Consider the following 23,798-nt stretch of genomic DNA (forward strand, 5'->3'; position numbering starts at 1 on the left):
ACTTCCGCCGCAAGCCCCGCCCCCTCCTCGCGGCTGGCCGCGACGCGGCCGAGAGCCTTTTCTCTGCAGCAGGGGGCGGGGGTCGGCTGAGTCACTAACACCCGTTGGTAGCGGCTCAGCTCGGTCACCCTCTGCATGGGCAACCCCCTTTCCATGTGCATTGCGCTGGGTCTTGGTGTGGGGCCCGCCAGCCATGGTTTCTTCCTGGGTCCCCTCTGCTTCCCGCACCTTCCCTCTCCGGTCCAGGGCCTCTCTCAAACTGGGTGCACCGTTACCGCCCCCAAGCCCCAGAACTGGCCACGGTCCTAATGTCCTTCTCAGTCTCAGGACTCCGAGTTTGGAAACTGCGTGTGTGTGCGATTTTACTAGTGTCTCTAGGCCCTTCGCTGGCCTCAATAATCGTGAGCTCCTGAATGAGTGGACCGCTGTGTTCACCTTTGTCACTCCCACAGCTATATTGGTCCAGTGCTTTACCCACAGTTGGTCCTTTAGAAATGCTGTTAGATAACTATTCCACAGAAAACACTGCAATTACACAACCTCAGAAAATGGTTTAGGGCCTTAACAGGCTGTGCAGCTTTGGTCATCATTAGATTTGACCCTAAGATTCCTCATCTGTAAAATGAGGGGCTTGGACTACCTGTTTTTCAAACTTGGCCCTCTGGAGGGGGTGCCTATCACTACAGTTTTTTCTACCTTAGCTGTTGTTTTGTTTGTACTTCTAGAAAGAGCCATTTAACAAAGGGGCCCAACTTAAGGTATTTGAAAATTTATAATAGACTGGATGATTTCTTAATCCTCCTCTAGTTCTAACATTCTATGAATATAGTGCAATGTCCTAAGGCTGCAGAAATTCCTACAATATCCCCTGAAGTGGATTTGTCGGGAGGCTGACAGCCATTACCTACCCCTTTCAGTCTCTAGCTTCGGCTATCTACCTGGTTCCTACATAATTAAGGCAGGGAGAATCCTGTCATGATAGTGAAGAGTAAGGAAGCAAGAGAATTGTCACATTTAAGTAAAATGTTCCTATATGCAAAATACCATGCTAGAGGAGTGAATTTACACTACTATATGTGAATGTGGTAAGTTGGGAAACTGAGGTAAAACAGATTGCTCTGAAGTCAGGCTGTCTGGGTTCAAATTCAAGCATCACTACTTAGTAGTTACGTGACCTTGTTCGGGCTGCTTACCTTCTCAGAAGCTTAGTTTAAGTAAAATGGGACAATACCTACCTCATAGGATTAAACAACAAACACCTATCAAGTGCTTGATAAATACTTATTTATCCTTTTTCCCTCCTGCCCCCTTGGGACACATGGGAGGGAGAATTCTAACTGGGGCAATCTGGGAAGGCTCCTTGGTGACAGTGGAATTTGAGCTGGGGTCTTGAAGGATGAAGGACTTAGTTGGGGATGGTGAAAAGGGGAACTCCTAGAGGAAAGAATAGTATGAACACAGCACAAACGTAGAAAAGGACAGGAATCAACGGGTAATATAAGGTGAGTATACTGGGAGGGAGGGTTGGAAGTGGGGGTAGCCTGGGGAGCAAAAGACAAGGGCTGAATGCATCATCCTGATTTTCCTTTGGAGGCTGAGACTCAGCAGCAGAAGCAGGGCTGCCGGCATCAACCTATAGTCTCAACAGTGTGGGTCCAAGGCACCCAGTGGGACTTCATGGTGCAGTGTCAAGGGGCTGCTATGTAGAATGAGCAAAGCTTCTCTGCAATGGCGGGCACTTCCCTCAGCTCAGAAAACTAAAAACCGGCACAACCTGGGCTGAAGCACAATAGGGCAGTGCAACACCTGTCTCCTTTGCAGGGACATGGGTTGTCGTTTCTCTGCTGCTAATTGTCTGTTTCTTCTTCTGTATATGGAGGGGATTGAACTACTTGATTTTTCTCCTTTTAAAGATTTCCTGACATATGATAAATTCCCTCTTCTGGAGAAACAGAAAGCTGTTCCCAGATATTTGGTCAGTCAGTCTACAGTGCAAGAGGGTTTTGTTCCTGGTAGGCACTTAAAAGTAATCTTCACTCCCTCCATTTGGAGCTGGCTGCCTATTTTTCTCCACTTCCTGCAGCCATCTAAGTACCCCCCGCCCAAACCCCAGCCTATACTTGTAGGCATCCCAAGACCATGGCTGCCTATGCGTCACGGCTGGTGTCTGTCTGTTCTTGCTTAAGAGTCAGCACTTTAAGTTTGCACACAAGAGGGCACCAACAGGATAAGCTGTAACAAGACAAAAAGTACTGTTCTTGGGTTCTAAACGCTCCTATATACACAGAGCTGAAATAAAGTAGCTAAACGATGTGACAATTATCATGAAGGATCAAAAATCATGACGTGTAAAAGAATGGTTAAAGTAACTGAAGATATTTAATCTAGAGAAGAAAATACTTGGGAAACACATGATAGCTATTGTTAAATACTTAAAAGGGCAATCACAGGGAAGTATGACTAGATTTCCTAACACCAATGGGTTAAAATTTAGAGGTATACTCTTTAACGATATAAAGGAAGATCTTTGAAAACACGACTGTCCAGGAGTGTTCAAGTAGGATCAGATGACCAGTGGCCAGGAATATTTCATAAGCAGGAGCAAGTAAGATCTGAGTCACTGTTCTATTGGTAGGGTGTCTGTGGTGTTCCTCAGCTAAAGAAATTACAAGCAGCTTCTGTTCAATAAATTACTATCACCCCTTATAGGCCTGTGTTGGTTACGCTAAAGAGGAAATGTGAGAAGGCAGTAACGCTGGATTCTGGAATATAGTCAGAGGGGTGCCTTCATGCAGATACCTTTTCCAATTCTCCAAACACCCACTCACATGTGATCTCAAAAACACCCAGCACCTTTACTTGGCTTTACCTACTTCACAATATGCTCAATATGAGCAATTTGATTCCCAAGCCTAGGTCAGGCCTGAGTGTTTCTGGTGAACCATAATTTTAGGCTGAGGAGCCTTGAGGGTTCATGGAGAAAGCACTCCCCTGCCCACACGAGGCTGTGATCACAGGAGAAGTCTGCAGAAGGTGAGGAATCTAAGGAGTCCCAGGGAAACAGGCCTAAAGGTCCAGGCCTGGGCAGCATAACTATCCAGAAAGGCCGCAGGTCCTATGGTTCTGTGCCTGGGGGCCATTTGTTCTTGGTAGACTTCATTCCAAGGGTCCTGTGTGGACCAAGACTAGGAACTGGGCAGAAGGCAATGGCTGGTTGGAGGGAAGCCAAGCCCTTCAGTGGAGTAGGATAGTTAGAACATAGCATTGAACTGGGCTTGGCTTTCAAGCTGCATACGGTGGCCCAGTGGGGAGGTGAGTCCACGGACAAAATGGATCCGAACCAGCCCTGACTGCCCCCCAGATACCAGCCATCCGTAGGAGTCCAGGTTTGGGCTGAAACGTACCTGTGAACAGAAGACAAAAAAAAGAGATGCCCATACTTTGGGTGACTCCTAACTAAATGAACAAAAAAAATGGGCCATAATCTAAAAGGATAGGGCCATGCCGGGGTGGAGAGGCAGGAATGAGAAGACAATCAATGAGGTATGTCTACCATGCTCTGGAGGATAAGGTTGCCAAAGCTGCATTCTGTCCTTAGTTGTCATTTAATCACAGGCCCACAGCTGGGGGGAAAATAAGAGTGGAGGGTAGAGAAGAGAGAGGGCGGGCTCTTACCTTATGAATAGCCTCCAGCTGCAGCCTGTCCAGGCAGAGCTGAGAATGGCCCTCTCTCTCCTGCATGCGAAGCATTGGTTCCCTACGAAGAAGATCGTGAAACGAACCCTGGAGGAGGGAGAAGAAAGTGAGCAGCTTCTTAGTCTTCCATCTTTGTGGTGGAACTCCTTAGGGTTCTCTACTATACAAGGATTAAGGTTTCTAACTTTTCTAATGATGGGTGTGGACCCATTCTCCTGGCCCCAACTTACCAAATCTGTGTCTTGAAAGAGCAAATAGTGATGGCTGACAGTTTCAGCATAAGTTCGAGCCTTGGGAGGGTTTGGAGCCCCTGACGAGGCAGAATAGTGGTCTTGATCTTCAGGGCCATCCTGATACGGAATCAGATCTGCTTTATATATAGGCTAGAAAGGAGACCAGATTAGGTTCTGTAATATTGAAGGCAGAACAAAGGTAAGGGGAGAGGAAACTGGTTTTGGGCAGGACAGATTTAAAGATGGAAGGCAGTACTAGTATGCTTAGATGCACTAGGGTTGGGAACATTCTCTATAACTCTGTGCTAAGACTTTTAAGGGATAGTATTAGGGCTTGGTACTACCAGGAGTTGGGAAGGCACGTGGATTAGGATCTAACAGATGGTGCTGCCACCAGATATTCATATACATACGAATCTTCGCTCTACAGGCCGCTTGACATTTATTGGGTTCAGGGCCATATCAGGCAATATAGCTGCAATGAGCTCCCCGGATATATCTCCTGCAGCTACTGTCCCAAGCCAGTCTGATCCTGAAAGACTCTAATAGGAGGAGACAGATTTCATTCATTCATTCATTCATTCATTCATTCATATTCATTCAGTTCTGGCAACTAGTAACAGTCTAAGCGGGGAAAGACAGACATACACACAAACGAAATGAGTTTCTCAAAATCCATGTCCCTGCTGATACAGTTACCACACACCTATCTTTTCCTTCTTCTATCAAAAACTACTGCCTCTTCTTGACGATCACTAGGTGATTAAATCAATACTGTCCTGTGTAATGAAGATTGTGGAAGAGAGAGGGCTCACCCAGACAGTGCCTTTTCGAGGAGCAGTGAAGTAGGCTTTGAAACCAAGGTAACCAGCATCAATATAATGAATTCCACAGAGTCCATAACTGTAAGAGAAAGAGAAATAAAACCTTCCTTTTCTAAAATTAATCGTTTATCCTCAATCTTCCCAGAATTTTAATCATTTCAGTGAAATGACTCTTAACCCTCCTCTCCCCGCAACCATCTGACACTCTTTGCACCCCAGCCCCTTGGGCCTGTCCCCAGAGCGCCTCCCGGCTCCACCCCGCCGTACGAGGCGTAGCAGTTGTCCTGAGCCACAGTGACACCATTGTAGGGGAGCAGCCAGGCCAGCTCTGTACTCAGGAAGCGCTTGATACAGTTTATTGGTTCATAAGGTCGTCGAAGGTCCCAGAATTTGATTTTCCGGTCACTCCCAGCAGAGACTAGAAAATGACTATGAAAAGATGGGAGAAGATCAAATATTCATAAATCTGGAAAAGTCAGCTAGCCCGCCCCAGTCTTCCCTTCCACCTCCACAACTCTCCTATTCTATACCTGTTAGCTTTGCACCATTGAAGGGTACGCACAGCCTGGTCATGGGCTGGGAAACACTGGAAGGGATAGAGCTTCAAGGAGCCATCAGAGAGCCGTATCTGCTGCAGGGGCGAGTTAGTGGGAAGGTTCCAGAAAACCACCATGCCTGAGTTAGAGACAGAATGCACAGGCATCAAAGATAGGTTCTCTCTTCCTTGCTCTAATTTCTCTCTCTGGGTTCCTGACACCTTTGTCTTCTACCCTGAGATCTAAACCCTTATGAAAGGGTATACGGATTATGATTAGCTACCCAATACTTCCTCCATGACATAACTAGTCAATCTGATATTTTAGCCCCAATTCTCATAAATAAAAAAGTAATAGCTGAGTCTGGAATCTGCAGTTAAAGATGACAGGTTGAATGTACCCTACTAAACAAAAGTAAAGGGATTTTAAAAACTCATAAGCCCTCTAGGACAAGAGTTGGCAAACTACAACCCATACGCCAAATATAGCCTGTTGTCTCTTTTGGTAAATGAAGTTTTACTGGGACACACACAAAAAAAACACAGGCATACCCATTTGTTTACCTAATGTCTGCAGCTACTTTACCCTTACAATAGCAGTGTTGAGTGGTCCCAACAACAGCCACACAGCTCACAAAGCCTAAAATATTTACTATCTGGCCTTTTACAACAAGTTTTCCAACCCCTGCTCTAAGACAAAAAGAAAAGGCAAGGGGCAAAAAGCAACAAAATGTAAAGGGTGGGAAAACAAATGGACAAACAGAAACTAACTTCCCCAATCCCCAGTGCCACTGAGTCAATTCTGACTCATAGCGACCCTATAGGACAGAGTAGAACTGCCTCATAGTGTTTCCAAGGAGGGCCTGGCAGACTTAGCTGACCCAAAAGCTAAATACAAGACTGGCAGGGGGGAAGGTAATCAAAGGCATAACTTGGATAAAGATAAAAATTTAAAAACAATAGCTGGAAAATTTTTTTTGTAGTACATATGATACGAAAGGGCTAAAACTTCTTTCATACAAAAACTCTGAGAATGTAGCACCTATACGGCTTTCTTTTAAAAACTTATTAAGAGTGAATTGCAGCTTTGTTGTTGTTCGTTGCTGTCAAGTTGATTTAGACTCTGGGCGACCCTGTGTGTGCAGAGTATAACTGCTCCATGGGGTTTTTTATGGCTGTGACCTTTCAGAAGCAGACTGCCAGGCCTGTTTTCGGAGGTGCCTCTGGGCGGGTCTGAACTGCCAACCTTTCAGTTAGCAGCCAAGCACTTAACCATTTGCGCCACCCAGGGAGTCCCTGAATTGCAGCTAAGCTACATAAATAATTCAGCAGCAAAGGAGGAGGATGAGATAAAAAGGACTGGTGGAGACACTCAATCACTTAAATACAGAATTAAGACTAAGTAACTTCGGGAATTAAGATAGCAGAACAGCATCAAGTGTCCTGTACCTCTACAATGGAAGAAAAGCATCACCAAAAGAAAAACAATTTAAAGATGGAGAAAGAGGTGATAGGAAGAAGTACAACAGTACTGATTTCCTTATCTCCCTAGCAGGAAGTCTACAGACCATGTCTAGAAAGTGAACTATCATCTAAAAACAAGCTACTAACTCCAACTACTTAATGTTATTTATACTTTTTTTTTTTTTTCATTTAAAAACTATCCTACGGAACGAGTATCTCTTGTGGTGAGAGAACATTTATTACTTTAGCTATTCTTTCAGTTCCACTTCAGTGTCTTTTCTTCTATACAATTAAACTATAATTAAATTTAATACCTTTTAATTTAAAATAGCTTATATAATATGGAAACCTTGGTGGCGCAGTGGTTAAGTGCTATGGCTGCTAACCAAAGGGTCAGCAGTTCGAATCTGCCAGGCACTCCTTGGAAACTCTATGGGGCAGTTCTACTCTGTCCTTTAGGGTCGCTATGAGTTGGAATTGACTTGACAGCACTGGGTTTGGTTTTTGGTTTTATATAATATGATCCCATTTTTATACATTTCTCCATCTAATCTCTTTATATATGTATAGAAAACTGCATGAAATGATGTTCATCTACTTTTGGGTACAAAAATTCTAGTAACTTTTTTCTTTGTATTTTTTATATTGCTTGAATATTTATAAAATACTCAGTATTGAACCAAGAAAGAAACAACCACCAGAAATCAAGCCCATATAGAGAGCAATAGCTCCTTAGGTTTTGTTTTGGTTTTTACCATTGTAGTATCCAGCAGCCAGATGGTGGTGCGGCCGGGTGGGCATCCAGGCCAGGCTGAGGCACTGGCCGCACTCAGAGGGGTCTGAGGCTTGCACAGACCCCACCTGAAGGGTTGCCACACATTCTACCTGCAGGGACAGAGGAGAGAAGACTAGGGTTAGGGATACCTACTATTTAATCCAACAGAATGGGGAAAAGTTTCAGAGGCAGAAAGAGATTCACTGTGGAACCAGCAGGAAGAAGCTCCAGAAGATGGCGCCCAGTTAAGGTAGCAAGTTCCTCACTTACCTTATAGATGGCCGGCTTCATCGCATCTGTGAGGGAAGAAGAGCAGTAACTGATGCTGTGGATCAGAGCATCCTAACCAGGCCTTCTACCAGGCCTTGCTCTTAGACCAGCCTTCCCTCCCATAACCCTTTAGATAATGACCTTCTCTTAATACTTTGCTGAGAAAGCACTCTCCTCCTTACCTCTAAATTAACAAACCCACCTCTATCTGGCCTCATCCTCTCTCCTTCCACTATACCTGATAGTATCCTTCCTCCTATCAGAACGGCTAATCCCTCTACTCTGCTCTCTTCTTTTCCTTTTTAACCTTTTCCAGAATTTTGCTCATTTGGTTATTTCTCCTTTCTCCTGCATTATCCATCTTTATCTCTCTACTGTGTCATTCCCATATTCACATGTAAACAAAGAAAAAAAAAAAACCCTTCCTTTATCCCACATTCACTTCCAGCCACCACTCTCACTTATTTGTTCCTCTTCATAGGCCAACTTCCTGAAAGCATTACCTAGCTTCCTGTCTTCACTTCCTCAAGCCCTCTTCCCTCCTCCACCCACTCCTCCTTTACCAGATCACCAAATATGGAGCTTCCCCGGGGGCCAAATCTGGGTGCTCTCTTCTCTAAATATGCAGTACTGTTGACAAATCCAACAACCAGGAGCTGCCCTTTCTTGGCCCCTTCCTCTTCTTGCTCTTCTTCAGCTCTATATTCTTTCCCTTTCTTTGCAACAGAGACTGTATGTGTTTGTGTGTATGTGTGGTGATGAGGACAGGAGAAGCAGGGAATAGGATTAGGGGAGCAAGAAGAGCACAGCAGGGCTGATGAGCCCCTTCAGTCAGCCCCGGCCCTCAGCTGCCCTTTACACAGCCAGTTACCTGTAGCAGTAAGAGGGAGAAGGGCCTGCAAGCACAGAGTGAAAACAGGCAGAAGAGGGAGCTAAGAAGATAATGTGCTGGAAAAGTGCGGCTGTAACACTGCAAGAGAAAGGACTACCTGCAGGCTGCTGACCAAGAGAGCTCAATAACAAAGTGCAAAGTCAGAACAGGAGATGTGGCTGAGCAAGGCTCTGTACTGGAGAGAGTATGTCCGGAGAGTTTCAGGGGACATGGACAGGCCCTGCTAAGCTCTGGCCACCCCTACAACAGCCCCATTCTGCTTGCTGTGCTACTCACCTGGCGGCTGCTGAGCCAGCAGGGCCTCAGGATGGGGCAGACTGAACAGAAGCACCTTCCCATCTGAGCAGGCAAGAGCCAAGAGACCCAACCGGGGCAGGAGAGGATCCTAGAGGGTGAGACCAGATCTGTGCTGAGCTGGCTGCCCTCAGGCACCTCTCACTAAACCGTTGACGTTCCTGCTCCCCCGAAATGTGATATGAACTTGCTCCACCCACTAGTCTCTAACCTCCCTTCCTCCAACTCTGAGAACTCCCGGGGCCTTTGTCCTGGCTCTGAGTCTTAGGGTCATCCCAAAAGCCAATGGGAAGTACCTTCCGAGGGGTGCTTGGAAGCTCCCATGCTCCACTGGGGCAGAACTTGAGGTCCCAGATGCAGCCATTATCACAAGCAATCCCATAGACAAAGTGGGCCCTGTTGTCAGAACTGCGAAGAGAAAGCATAAGGGGAGAATGTGTAGGAAGGAGGGTCCCAGGGCTGCAAGAGCCTGTGCTCCATTTGTCTCAACCCAGTCCAAGCCCTTCCACCTACACTGCCCAGCCCCCGTCCTTCTCTCTTTCTCAACCACCCTCCCATGGCAGTGTCCCAGCCCCACCTCACCAGCTTTCTTGCTGCAAGGTCCCAAGGCCCCAGAGCTGCAGCAGCCCAGGGCCCGAATGAAGCTGGCTCAGTGAATGTGTCTCATTCATATCAGGGCTGGAGAACAGAGCCACATACTGCGAGGCTGTTGCCCCCTCTGGCACTGGGCACCACTCCAGAGACCAGAGTGGTCCCCCCGTGAAGAAGGACACATCCCAGCGCTCTGGGTGTGCTGTGATCGAGCTAAATCTAGAGGAATGCAGAGATGGGATGAAGAAAGGAATTAATAAAAAGTAACAAGGGCAGAACAAAAGCTGCACCTGGTGCTAGTTTGAACTGGCTTAAGTAAGGGTCAGAATATCACGAACAGTCTGCAGGTGAGAAGACTCCTTAGCCAGCGCTTTTATTTTCCTCCTTTCCTCCCCAAAGTCTGTCCAGCTGCAGAACATCTTGAAAGATGATGCTCTGCTCATTCTGGTTTACTATAGTATTCTTTCCAGGGCCAGTCTGTCTAGGTCTGAGTGGATGTGGCCTTGCAAATTCGTTTCATCTGGTATCTCCCTAGCTTCCCTTAGTCTGGCCAGCAGTGATGAGACAGAGATCAGACCAGCTCTAGCCAAAACTCTTACACCTTGAGACCAACTGGATCAGGATCAAGGGAAGAGTATGGCTAACCCGTCATCCCTTTCAACATTTGTTCTTCCTGTTTCTGTCTCTTAGAATCAGAAAAGGGCTGAGCTGCAATCTTTACCTATTTATTCGGTAGAGTGTGCCATCTTCAGGAAGCCCTTCACGCTGTACAGAAAAAAGCGGAGACTTCTCCTCCTGGGGCAGGTAAGGAGCTGCCTCACTGCGGGAAGGCAAACGGAACAGCCTGAAGTTGGGAAAGTTCCAATTCCAGGATTCCCAAAATACATCAGAGCCCTCTGCACTGTTCCCTCTCCAAGTGCCATTCCCACCCAGGCTTCAGAGATGTCTCTTCAACTTACATTTCAGATAACAGGTGCCACTTCCAGGCCAAAGGGATCCATTCTGCAAATTCCCAGTATGAGTGCTTCTGCTCTCGGCTAGAGGCACAGAAGCAGCATTAGCGAAGGAGTAGAGAAATTCTAGAGTACTGCTGTCCAGTAAAACTTTCTGTGATGGTGGAAATGATCCATATTTGTGCTGTCCAATATAGTAGCCACTAGCTATTGGATACCTGAAATATGGCTAGTGCAACTGAGGAATTTCTGCCTTGTTAGTGCCCTCTTTTTCCCACTGCCCCACTTCAAGATCAACCTCTGCACTCCAACACCACCCTTTCATCCCTAGCTCCCACTCCCAAGTCTCACAGGTCCTTGGTGAGATGGAAGCACTTCCAAACAGGAGCCATGATGTGATTTGGTAAGCCATTGGGAGCCACTCCTCGGCAGTGTGGCTTCTGCTTCTGTAGGATGAAATTGAAGAAAATGTAAAGAAAACAATTTTATAGGCTGGTGAAGAAGTCCGCAGGAGCCATCTTTCCCAGCTTTCATCTGCTTTACTTGCCTTGGCATTACTTTCTCTCTAGCCTCTGCCCTATCAGCATCTTAAAAAGATTTATGTTTCAACCATTACAATAACTTCACCACCTTCTGCTCTTACTCCTCCATCAAAATTGCAAAATCCGTTAACTATTTTCTGTTCATCTTCCTCGATATCTCCATGGCATTTGATTCAGAGGACACTCACTTGCCTCTTGAAAGTCCTACCCCATGGGATAGTCTCTCCACCTCTCTAATAGTCCTTCTCAGTTTCCTTCGCAGGCTGTCTCTCCTCTGCTTGGTTTTTTCAATGCTGGTATTCCCCAGAGTCCCTCCTCTCTTCTTTTCAGCCCTTTATACACGTGCTCTTGATGACTGCATCCATTTCCATAGCTTTGACTACCATCTTTAACCCTGGTTATCAAATTTACAGTAAATGTAAATGTAAACTTTTCTCAGTCTCAACTTTTCTACAAGTTCTAGACCCATACAGTGTTGTGCCGAGCCACATTAGAGACTGAGGCAAAAGGGAAAATCAGAAATACAGTTCCTGTCCTCATTTAAAATTTCGGTATTTTGTTCATCATAGATTTATTGCATTTTTGTTTTTTAAAATATTACATTGAAATATCATTTACACTGATCACTAAGTTTTTTGTGCTCCCTTAAATTCTGCACTCTAGGCAAGGAAAGCACTAGTTCCATATATATAACTGGCTACTGGATATCCCCAGTGGGGTGACCCATGGCTCATCCAATTCAACATGTCAAAAAGTGAACTCATCAATCTCCTCTGCCTACCTCACCCCTTCTCAAGTCTCTCACTCTTCCTGTATTCCAGAGGTCAGTGCACAGTAGCACAATCTAAACTAAAAACTCCCGCTCAACTTCTTTCCGTCAACTCCCAAGTCCTGTTAATTCTCTTATACATCTCTTGAACCTGTTCCCTCACCTTCTCTTCCTTCACTATTTGGTTCAAGTCTTCGCTATCTCTCACCTGGATAACTGCAGCTGTCTTCTAATTGTCAGCTGCAGGTTGACCTATTTTCCTAACTGATCATGTTACTTTCCTACTGAGAAACTTTTTTTGGCTCCTTGTAACCTAGAGGATGAAAGGCATTCACTCAGCATGGCACACAATACTCTTACCAATCTTAGTTCTTTCATCCTCTCTAATTTATTCTCCCTCACCACTTTACCCCAGGCCCTATGCTCCAGCCATAATCAGTTTCTGAGAAAACCATCCTCTTGGGGAAATTTCTATTCACCCCTTTAATACCCAGCTCAACTATCAATTCTTTGTGCCGCCTAATCAGTTAATTGCCTTTCCTCTATATACCACTCCTGGTATAGCACTAATCACACTGAACTCTTTGAGGCAGGACTCTCTTATTCACATTTGTGTTTCCTAGGACAGAACAGACACTCAATTCAATATATGAATGAATAATCTTGTTTACTAGCCCCCTCCCCCATCTCCTTAATATCTCGACTGTTTTTAAAGTTGTCCATATCTTCTTTTACCTATTTGGCCATCAGAGTTATTAGGCCAAAGCTATCCTTTGGGGAGCCCTGCTGAACCCCTAATAACCCTACTGTTTCCCGTCCATTTTCTTTTCCTTTTGGGTTACCCCTGAAGTGGATCCTCGGGGGGCGCTTCGAGGAGCTGGAGGAGCTGCAGGCACTGCAGGCACTATGGGCACTGCGGGCACTTCGGGCACTGCGGGCACTTCTGGCACCGTGAGCACTGTGGGCACTTCGGGCACTGTGAGCACAGCAGGCACTGCGGGCTCGGGGTCAGATGAGCTCTCACTCGGGATCTCACTTTCTTCTTCATCTTCAGCCTCCACCTGGAGAACAAAGTCTTCATCTTGTGCAGTATCATCCTCTCCTCCCCCACCTTGAGGGTCTGCCTCCAGCTGGCTTTTCTTCAGTTTGGTGGGGCTGCTCAACTGGGTGCTCTCAGGACAGGACGCTGGAGCAGGCATTGCTGTTGAGAGTTCTTCTGCCAGTTCATGAAGATACAGAAGCGCCCTGTGGGACAGGGCAGAGTCAGAGCCACACTCACAAATACTTAACTGACAGCCCACTTTTCCAGATACTTGGTTGATTCTTATCTCACTGGATCCTCCCAGTAACCCTGTGAAGCAGGTATTAATTTCCCCTTCCCCTCTGGTAGATGAAGAAACAGGAATTCAGGAAAGTTAGATGACTTGGCCAAGATGATTCAGACAACAGATGTGAACTCTGAACCCAGGTCTTCCAAAAATCCAATGCACTTTTCCCTCTACCAGTCACAGATCACAGAGGGCAAAGGGAAACAATGGAAGGGCATATATAACTGATACGTACTGGGCCATAAAGTAACAAGGAAGTGCTAGGAGGAGTTTGTGAAAATGTGATTGGGTGCAAGATACAGAATGGAAGCTTCCTAGACAAACGAAGTTAGCAATAGATAAAAGTCACTGTGGTAAGAGCTAAAAGATGGTTCAAGTCCCTAGAACCCAGACACCAACCCTGATTACCTGATACCTCATCACAGTCTTCTCAGTTCTCCAACATCTGCCCCACCCTGACCCCTTTACCCCAACCCCCCTCCACCATGCTGTGTCCCACAATCCTTACACTTGGGCAGCCCTTCGGCGGGGTCGTTCCCCAGGAGGGGTCTCGAAGTCCTCAGGGGGCCTCTTTGGAGGTGGAGACTCTGGCTGATCTAGGCCTTTTGACAACTTCAGCAGTAGCAGCTCTGCCTTGGATTTTCGACCTCGTTTCTTAGGCATGGGGGTGGATAGAGGGTTGGATTGATCTAAGATATCAGGAACCAGAGGGGCTGATGGAGGATTAGGTTGTTGGGGCCTTTTGGGGCCTTTTCGTGTCCTACCACCTCTCTTCCGGCCAGGCTTTGAGGCCCTAGGCTTTGAGACCTTTGACATCTCTGAAGAAAGATCTGTAGAGAAGAATATGGGTCTGTGAGATGGGACCAGAGCTCAGGTCAACCCCTGCTGAAACCTCTTTGGAACACATCACACCACACACAGGTTTGGATCCTGTGAGTTCAACCTCCTCTCTTTCATCTTAAGCTAGGAGGGAAGAGATATAGATGCAAGGACAAGGTACATACCTTGCTGTTCCAGTCTGGAGAAGCTTTCCTGCTCTAGAGGGAACCTCCTCTTATCAGGAGAATCCGCAAATCCAGGTAAAGGGGTAGGTAACATCCCTGTGGAGGCCTCTGTACTTGTCATTTCTGAAGAGGCCTTGACATCAAGCTGGTTTAGCACTTCTTGACCAGGAGAGTCTACCACAGTCATGTTCCCCACGGGGCCGGCCTCCCCCAGAGCAACACAGCCGACCCCGTAGGTATCCATCAGCACCCCCCAAAATGGCTGCCCCTGCATACAGAGACATACAAATGAGTAGAAGGCAGAAGCTAATCACCTTGCTTACATACACCACTGGCTCAGATTATTCTACTTTCCTGTCTTTCCTCCGCTTATTCCCACAACCAGACCCTCAAGCTCCCTGATCATTCATTCATTCAACAATTTACTAAGCACTTTCTATATGCAAGGCACTGTTCCAGGCACAAATAATACAGCAATAAGCAAGACAGACAAGGTTCCTATCCTCAGGGAACTTATATTCTGGTGGAACAATGAACAAATAGTAATAAAAGCTACCTACCATTTGCTCAATGCGTACTCTGTGCCAAGCACTATGCTAAATGCTTTATCTAATTTAAAGATCATGAAGTTTCTTGTAAAAATATTGTAGTGAATATATAATTAGTCACCCGGAAGCCCAGTGAAATGAATCAAATTCCCCCCCACCCCAAAAAAAATGCAAGAAAGAAAAAAATTGCCTATTATGAATCTAGGAAAGAGCCACAACTTGCTAACATAGACTATAAAGAATACCTGCGAGATACTACAGTGAAAGCCATGACAGCCAGAATTTGACAGCTCTGCCTTGTTTTTCTGGGTCTCCAAGTTTTCTGCCTTTGACAGGGTGTAGTCTTATTATCCCTTGTTTTAGTGGAAAATATTTGAGTTTTCCTTCTCTGACAGGTTCTGGCTTTTCCAAGTCTTACTGTATAAAATTTAGACCGAACTGAAGGAGGATGCCTAGAGCTAACAGCCATCTCTGTGAATATTAGCCAGGGAACAGATTTGAGAGGAAGTTAGAGAGTTCCCTGGTATCCTGCCATCAATTTTTCACCTGGATGGGAGAGGTAGGTAGGCCATGAAACAATTAAAGTTCCCATTAGAGTAAGGAGCCACATCCACATTGAATAAATTGTCCTCAATCTTCATTTTCTTCAAACCCAGAAAAAGTCAGCTATATAACCATGGACTAAGGTACCCTGACACAGATAAAATAGCAAACCAAAAACCTGTGCAACATACGACTCCACAGTTTTTTGCCAGAATAACCTGTTTGTCTATGACAAAAGAGGCAAAAAAGCTCAAGTCCCAGATAAGAATCCCCATAGAGCTATACATGCCTTAATGACAGAGTTCATCAATCTCAATGGAAAAGTGTGCTAATACAAATACCATAAGAAATGCTATTCAAATTAAAGTTCCCCAGTGTCTCCCTTGAAAAAGCTACAGTCGAAACAGATTATAAACGATAACAATATCCAACCTTATAACTCATGTGCTAAGAATACAATATAACAGTGCAAAGGTAAACAGAGGTCAGTGAGAATCCACCCACATTGTTCTTTGGTAAACAGCAAGTCCTGATAGAACTACCTGTTGCCGTTCAGTCGATTCTGACTCATCGAGGCCCAGTAGGACTGAGTAGAACTGCCCCATAAGGTTTCCAAGGCTGTAATCTTTACGGAAGCAGACTGCCACATCTTTCTTCCACAGAGTGGCTGGTGGGTTAGAACCACAGACCTTTTGATTAGCAGCTGAGCAATTTAACCACTATGTGACCAGGGTTTCTTTCCTGATAGAAATACCTATACAGAATTAGCAATAAAAAAAAAGGATCCAACACGGGACCTATGTACAGATACTGTAGAGAGAATAAAAAGGCGGGGGTGGGGGGAGTACTTTTTTGAAGAACTGCTCCAAAAACAAAACTTTCGTACTTTCAAAAAAGCCAATGAGACTGTGGGATCCAAGAAAACAAGAGAGTAAAGGAGATGCAAGGGTTAAAAAAAGAGCTAAAACAACAGCAAGGTAAGAAAACAAACTGAGTAAAAGAATAAAATTATAGGAATGAAAACCATATGGGAAGCAACAAGTAGAAACTATATTGCTGAAAAGCGAATCGGAGATAAGAAGGACAGGGTTGAGAAAAATCACACAGATTGTAGAGATAAAAGCGATTAGCAAGATGATATAGATGGAGCCAACATATGAAAAATTGATGTTTCTAAAGAAGAAAGAAAAAAAAAAAAAAAGAGAGAGAGAGAACAGGAACAAAAACCTTTAAAGAGTTAGCAGAAGAAAATTTCCTTAAATAAAAAAACAGGACAGAAAAAAAAAAAATCCTTTTCCTGAAACAAAAACCTCAGCCTATAAATGAAAAAGGCCACTGTGTAAAAGGGGGAGAAAAATCAATAAAGAACCCTCAAGACCAACATTTATCCCAGTGAAGGTACTAAATTTCAAAAGAAAACAGTGAGTGTCTCAGCTCAAGAAACATGTCTCTTGCAAAACAAAAAGGTCAGCCTCGAGAGTTCTCAGTAACACTTTGTGGCAGAAGATAAACAGGGTTGAGAGAAAGGATGTGACCTATGAATACTTAACTAGGATGCCATTCATGTAAAGGCAACAGGATGACATTCTAAACATGCAAGATTCCAGGAATTATAACACTTAGGCACCCCGACTTAAAAAAAAAAATCTATTTGGAGACCCTACATAGCCAGCTGAAAGCTACATCAAAATAAAGAATTTTCTAATGGAGAAGCTGTGATACGAAAAGCTTATCAGTAAGCATTTAACCCAGTGAAACATCAAACTGGGTTTAAATAACTATGGTAATTATAGTACAACACAGACCCTAACTGAAAAATTTTAAAGGCCCCATCACATAAAAAAACCAATAATCTGAGACTAGTCAGACTAATAATCTTAGACTAATCTAGAGACTAAAACAAAGGAAGTATCCTGATTTTGTTTCTGAGGTTGATAAATTGGAAAATATTGGCTTTTAAATACTATTTAGATGTTTAGTAGAACTAAAAACAGAGTATACTGTATTCCTTCCAAAATAACTAATAGGCATAGAAATCAGAAGGCAGTGGGTTTGGGTTTTTTTGGGGTATTATAACAATAAACATATACCAAATAAGCTCATCCACTAAAAGAATAAAGATCCAGATTGAGTCAAAAGCCAAACAACTACACTTTTTAGAAGACATCTAAAACAAAGTCACTCAAAAAGCTGAAAGTAAAAAGATGAATTAAAATATACAGGGCAAACGTAAACAAAGAGAAAAGAAGTAACTTTGATGGTAATAGCAAAGTTGAACAGGAGAAAAGTATTAAATGGGACAAAAAGGGAGAACTTTATACTGAATAAAACTTCAAATCACATAAAACACACAAGTATCATGAAATTTTAGACATCAAATAACATAGCCTCAAAATATATATAGCAAAATATTCAAGAAATACAAGAACTACTTCTTTTAGTCATTGACAGATCAAGTAGGTAAGGATAGAGAAGACATGAATAAAACAACTGTAAGGAGCCCTGGTGGCACAGTGGTTAAAAGCTCGGCTGCTATCAAAAGGTCAGCAGTTCAAATCCACCAGCCGCTACTCGGGAACCCTATGGGGCAGTTCTACTCTGTTCTATAGGGTCACTGTGAGTCAGAATTGACTCAACAACAATGGGTTTGGTTTTGGTTATATTGGTCAAGGCTCAGCTAGATCAGAATATTCCCTACTCAGTTCAAGCAGAAAGGGATTTATTACAAGGTGGTAAATGGCTCACATCAGTGGATATCAAAGTGTGGTACCAAAACCAGTAGCATCAACATCTCCTGGGAATTTGTTAAAATGCAAATTTCCAGTACCATACCAACAAAAAACCAAACCCACTGCCATCGGGTCAATTCTGACTCACAGCAACCCTATACCAGACCTATTGAATCAGAAACTCTGGGGATTGGGCCAGCAATTTGCGTTTTAACAAGACCCTCAGGTGATTGAGATGTACACTTAAGTTTGAGAATCACTTGCATATGAGAGCACTGAGTGAGCTAAAGGAAAAAACAGTTTAGGAACAACTGACTGTCAAACTGAGAAGTTACTGCTATAGCTGCTAGTTCAAGAGCCATAAGGCCTCTCATCAATCATGGTGGGAAGCCTCCTGAGAAATCAAGCCCCTGCTACAGCCACTGCCATAATCAGAAAGCCACCTGACTAAATGGGGAAGTGGCTTTTCCGGCTACCAGATTAGAACCACACCCTTGCCAAAATCTTCATCAGCAAAATGAGTAACTCCCTGCTGGCCTCTCCCTAGTCCAAATCCAAGTTCTCCAAGAGCACATCCGACTGGCCAATCCTAAATCATATTCAAAATCTTGGATGCAAAAAATTCCAGGAAAAGAAGTTGCTAGTTTTTCAGGCCCTCAAGTAGAGGTTGCTCATTCTCTCACAGGCCACTTAGTTCAGGGTAAAAAGTAGGATCAGTACCTTCTCAATTCCTTTCCAGTGCTACTTCTAGACCAGTCCTCCTCCTCTTGAAAAAACTTGTTCCTTTGAAGCTCATTAACACTCAACTAAACTACTGCCATCCACTCCACTGTCACACCCTGGACCTCATCACTCAAAATCTCTTAACCTCCAAAAATCACTAACCCATCCCACTAGCTGATCACACTTTCCCATCAATACAGGTAGATTGCTCAACCACTATTACTATACTGAGTCTTCAACCATATCAAGGCATATCTGCTGATCCATCTAATTTTTCCCCATGTCAGCCACACCCTGTCTAGCTTAGATTCCTTCATTTTAATCAGTCTCTTGTTGATATTCTGAACTTCCTTTCTTTTTGTCTGCTTGTTCCACTGGTCTGGCAAAAATTCAAACCCTAGATGAATCCAACCATCCATCTTCTGTATGTGTGTACCTAAACTGCTGAGGGCTGGCAATCCCACCTTCTCTCTAGTCAGATCCCCTGGATCTCAGCAGATGATTTTGCCTCTGATTTCTGAAACAAAAAACAGAACCATTAGATGAGAAATACTTCAATTTCTTGTCAAGTAAGCTAACACTCCATGCAACTGATCCAACTACAATGAAGTGGCTATCTGGCCACTTTCTAAGTCCAAACAAACCTTCCCATTGTGGATTTGTGTTCTAGCTCTATTCTCCCACTTTCTGAGGAAACTTGAGTTATTGATCATCCTCACCATTTCCATTTGCTCCTTCTAAACAGCATTTAAATAATGTTTAACATTCTCATCTTGGCACGTACAACTATCCTTCCATACTATTATGCCCCCCAATACCATCCTCCTCCCTCTCAAAGGAGCTCTGGTAGTATAGTGGTTAAAGCCCTCTGCTGCTAACCAAAAAGTTAGTGGTTCAAACCCACCAGCAGCTCCTCGGAAGAAAGATGTGGCAGTTTGCTTCCACAAAGACTGACAACCTTGGAAACCCTTTGGGGCAGTTCTACCTTGTCCCGTAAGGTTGCCATGAGTAGGAATCCACTCTACGGCAGTGGGTTTGGTTTTCTCCCTCCCATAGTCAAACTTTTAAAAGAACCGTCTGTCCTCGATGTTCTCATTTCCCTGCTTCATTCTAATTCAGATATTGCCCCAACTCGTCACTGAAGCTAAAGTCACCAATAATCACTAGGTCAATTAATTCAAGGGATTCTTCTCAACCTCGTTTAACTTGACCTTTCAGCACTCCTACCACTGTTTTATAAAATACTTTCTTCCCTTGAGAAGCAATTCAAGTGCAGTAATCTTCCAGATATTTACAAATTTTCCTCCATCTTTTACAGTTGTGTCAATCACACCTATTTGGCACCTTTTTGCTTAACTGCAAGCTCACCCTTTTCTCTTTCCAAAGCACTCAACTTAGTTTGCTCTCTTTTCTTATCTAGAATTGTTTTTACCCAACTATTAGTTATTTTAAAAAATCTACAAAATACATATAGAATATAAAGAACAACAATAAAACACTTGTGTATCCACCTGCTTCAACTTAGTTTTAAGAGAAGTAACTTTTCACACTCAAGTTTCTCTAAATGGAAATATATACAACATCTATATAATGACAAACCAAACCAAACCAAAAACCAAAACCAAACCCATTGCCTGACTCATGGCAACTTCAACTGACATAAAAAAAAAACAAAAACCCTAGGAACTAATACAATGACTTTTGGCAAGCATTCAACTTGAGGGTGCAAAGTGCCCAGGCCAATAGAAATCTACAAGCTTCAAGCATTCAGTGTCCCTTGGGCATGGGCCTGTATGCTTTACAGTCGAAATATGAAATGTCAGTTAACAAAGGGAGTTGGTTAAACAGAAAAGAACTTCTACCTATGTCTTAAAGGGTTTCCATATCAGTATACATTGATCTAGCTCATTCTTCTTAGCTGCTGTATGGTGGTCCACAGAATTATAGTTTAGACATTCCCCATTTAATGGACAATTAGGCTCCAATACATCTACAAACCATACTGCAATGACTCTTCTAGTGCAATCTCACCATTAATGAGAAATTATTTTTCTAATAATCATAAGAAGTGAATTATTGCACTGGGTTGATGGGTATGCACGTTTCAAAATTTAACTGATACTGCCAAACAGCTCACCAAAATGAAAACCAATTTATATTTCTTCTTGTTAGCTGCCATTGAGTTGGCCCCTAACTCATGGTGACCCTATGCACAACAGAACAAATGCTGCCTGGTCCCCTACCATCCCCAAGACAGGATGTTGATTGGACAGTTTCAATCCATGGGGGTTTCATTAGCTGATTTTGGGCACTAGATCACCAGGCCTTTCTTCCTAATCTCTCTTCTGTATATCTGCACCCATTTTATGCACACCCTTATTGTTATTTGCCACCCAATCTTTTTAATTTTTGCCAACCTGATGGGAGAAAGAATTCTTCTCCATTTATTTGTACTGCCCTGATGAGTGGTTAGCAACTTTTTATATGTTGGACATCTAAACGTCATCTATGAATTGCCTATGCACATATATTTCACATCTTCATGGGACTGTCTTTTCCTTATTGATCTGTGGATGTTATTTATGTTGAGAATATATTCTCCCTGTATCTACTTGTCTTTTAACTTTGTTTACAACGTTTCTTACTAAAGTTAAGTTTTTAATCTTTATGAGTTAAATTTCTCAATCTTGTCTTCTATGGCTTCTGTTTTTCACGTCTTAAAAAGACATTTCCTACTCCACTGATATAAACATATTGTTGTTAGCTGCTGTTCAGTCCAACTCATGGCATTCCCACGCCCAGCGGAACGAAATGGTGCCTGGTCCTGCACTATCCCCATGATCTGTTGCAGATCGGATCACTGTGATCTACAGGGTTTTCACTGGCTGATCTTTGCAAGGAGATCACCAGGCTATTCTTTCTACTGTATCTTAGTCTGAAAGCACTGCTGAAGCCTGAAGCATTGGTGGTTCAGTGGTAGAAGTCTCACCTTCTATGTGGGAGACATGGGTTTGATTGCCGGTTAATGTGGAACCATCACCTGTTTGTCAGTGGAGGTTTGTGTGTTGCTGTGTTTCATACTTACCTTCACTGAAAGCTTCCTAAGGTAGGGATCTTACCTATCTGGTTCACCATTGTATCCACACCTGATACATAGTAAATGCAATAGTTAAACTTTGTTGACTACATGACTTATTCAAAGTACAAAAATTTAAGGATTCACTTCTCATGGAAGGCAAGAGAAAGGTGTGGTGCTTAATTTCTATTCATGATTTCATAACAAATTTTGGATGCACAGTAAAGGGAAGGCAGTGTTTAGGAAATTTGTACTGGCAGGTTTATAAAATCTTGTATTTGCACCCCAGCTTGCCTCTTAGCCTAGCTGCTCCAGGTTGCCAGTCTGACCTCCCTGGCCAAAGAAAAAATTAAGTAACACTGTGCCTCAAATATGGAATTACTTAAAACACACAGTTTGGTCTAACACGCTATTTCCCAAGGTGTTCCTAAAGTACAGCTGGTGATATGCAAGATGATTTTAATGGTACAAGGATAAACATTTTATTTTACCAGCTGTATTTTTATTTTAACTTGCATAAAAAACTGTAAGTAGCCATGAAACCCATGGTTCCATCCATATTGCTTAGATCGAGACTAAAGCGTTTAAACTTTAAAAACAAATCAGCTTAAAGAAAACTATCGAGAAAATAACTGCAACTGGTAAGAAAGGGTGGCAAAAATAGTAACAATGGTTCAAGTGTAACATGTTTGTGTAACAATATATCGATGGGGGGAAGAGCCTTGGCTATATCCTACACCCTTCCAACAAAGTGAGTTACCTCCCGTGGGGTCGAAGTCGCACCTCTACCTTCCCCAGAAGACAGCCAACTTGCCGCGGGATAAAGGGACTGGACACGGAAACGTAACTGGCCCTTGGCTGCGCCAATGGGGTTGCAGCGCGCGGGGAACAACCCCCGGGGTAGAAGAGCCTCATCGAGGGAAGGACTGGGACACAGCTCAAAGAGGAGATTGACCCTCCGCAGCCACTCTAGGGGCGACCGACTGCTTTTCCTCAGTTCTGTGCATGGGGGCAGCTTTCATCACTAGCCTATGCTGGAGGCGAAGCCTGGCTTTTTTCCTAAAGCTGAGGACTTAGCGCGAAGCAATTACTGTAGTTTCGTTGGGTCCGAGGGACGCAACGTAAGCAGTGCCGAGGCGTGGACACAAGAAGCCTTATTACAGACACCGTGTGGCGGTGGAGGAAGAGAGCAAGAATCGTAGTTAGCACAGATGGGGGAGAGGTATGGTTGCCACTGTGAGGAAGGTGGGGAGCGTGATGGTTTTCTATAGGAGCGCAGAGAGTAGAGGTCGCGATGCCGTGCGGAGAGGGAATAGCCGAGCTGGGAGCTGGTTCTCAATATCTACAGAAAAAGAAGGGGGAGGAGTAATCGTAGGGGCCCCAGCACACCCAGCTGCGGTACACTCACCCTCACCAAAGTCCTTCCGGAAGTCCAAGTTCGAAGATGGCGCCGCCTGTCTCGTCGCGGTTTAATGACGAAATCTTATAACTCCTCTTCTTTGAAGCCCCGACACAAAGTAAACACGTGAGCTTTTCGGGAGTTTTGTACCCGACGATTTTTATTGGACTGTGTATCCCATAGTGCAGTGCGGCAAGTCACTGAGCCCTTTGTGAGCCTGTGGAACTCTTCGGCTGCTTTAGCGAGGCAGGTGATGGTGCATGGCCTCATGGGAATTGCAGTGTCAAGAAAGGAAGACTGACGCCTGCGCAGTGACGATTGTCGCGCCCCTGCGGGTTCCCACTTGGCCTCTACAGGAGCCTCGAGTATACTTGCTTGTCAGCGCTGAGTCCTACCGTGTTTGCAAGACTAGTGGGCCTGAGGCGGGCAGCGCCAGGCTTGGACCTGAGAGTCTTAAGCTGCAGCCGTTGCCCCACTGGAGCCGAAGACAGAGACTAGGAGACAAAGAAATCCTTGCTGCCTGTCGTTGTCAGAAAATGGCAGGGTTCTCCGGCTTTGGCTGCGGGGCATCCCCCACAGATCCAGACACTAATGCTGGCAGGGATAAACC

General features: G+C 44.2%; 1 protein-coding gene across 2 annotated transcripts; it reads right to left on the reverse strand.

Moving 5' to 3' along the window:
* Positions 1-2,831: 2,831 nt before the first annotated feature.
* GTF3C2 (general transcription factor IIIC subunit 2) lies at positions 2,832-23,191 on the reverse strand. 2 transcript variants are annotated; one of them, XM_010591990.3, is made up of 19 exons: positions 19,150-23,191; positions 14,171-14,438; positions 13,675-13,996; positions 12,681-13,083; positions 10,879-10,973; positions 10,534-10,611; positions 10,296-10,394; positions 9,566-9,793; positions 9,280-9,391; positions 8,966-9,074; positions 7,798-7,823; positions 7,508-7,637; positions 5,284-5,428; positions 5,021-5,182; positions 4,745-4,832; positions 4,343-4,471; positions 3,927-4,079; positions 3,676-3,783; positions 2,832-3,404 (listed from the first exon to the last, which is right to left on the reverse strand). In XM_010591990.3, exons 2-19 carry the CDS (start codon positions 14,412-14,414, stop codon positions 3,252-3,254), a joined length of 2,784 nt encoding a protein of 927 aa, XP_010590292.2. In that variant the 5' UTR covers positions 14,415-14,438; positions 19,150-23,191; the 3' UTR covers positions 2,832-3,251. The 2 variants fall into 2 exon arrangements, with proteins under 2 accessions (XP_010590292.2, XP_023406299.2); XM_023550531.2 differs by lacking the exon at positions 4,343-4,471.
* Positions 23,192-23,798: the final 607 nt, after the last annotated feature.

Source organism: Loxodonta africana, chromosome 12 (genome assembly GCF_030014295.1).
Source record: "Loxodonta africana isolate mLoxAfr1 chromosome 12, mLoxAfr1.hap2, whole genome shotgun sequence".
NCBI lineage: Eukaryota > Metazoa > Chordata > Mammalia > Proboscidea > Elephantidae > Loxodonta > Loxodonta africana.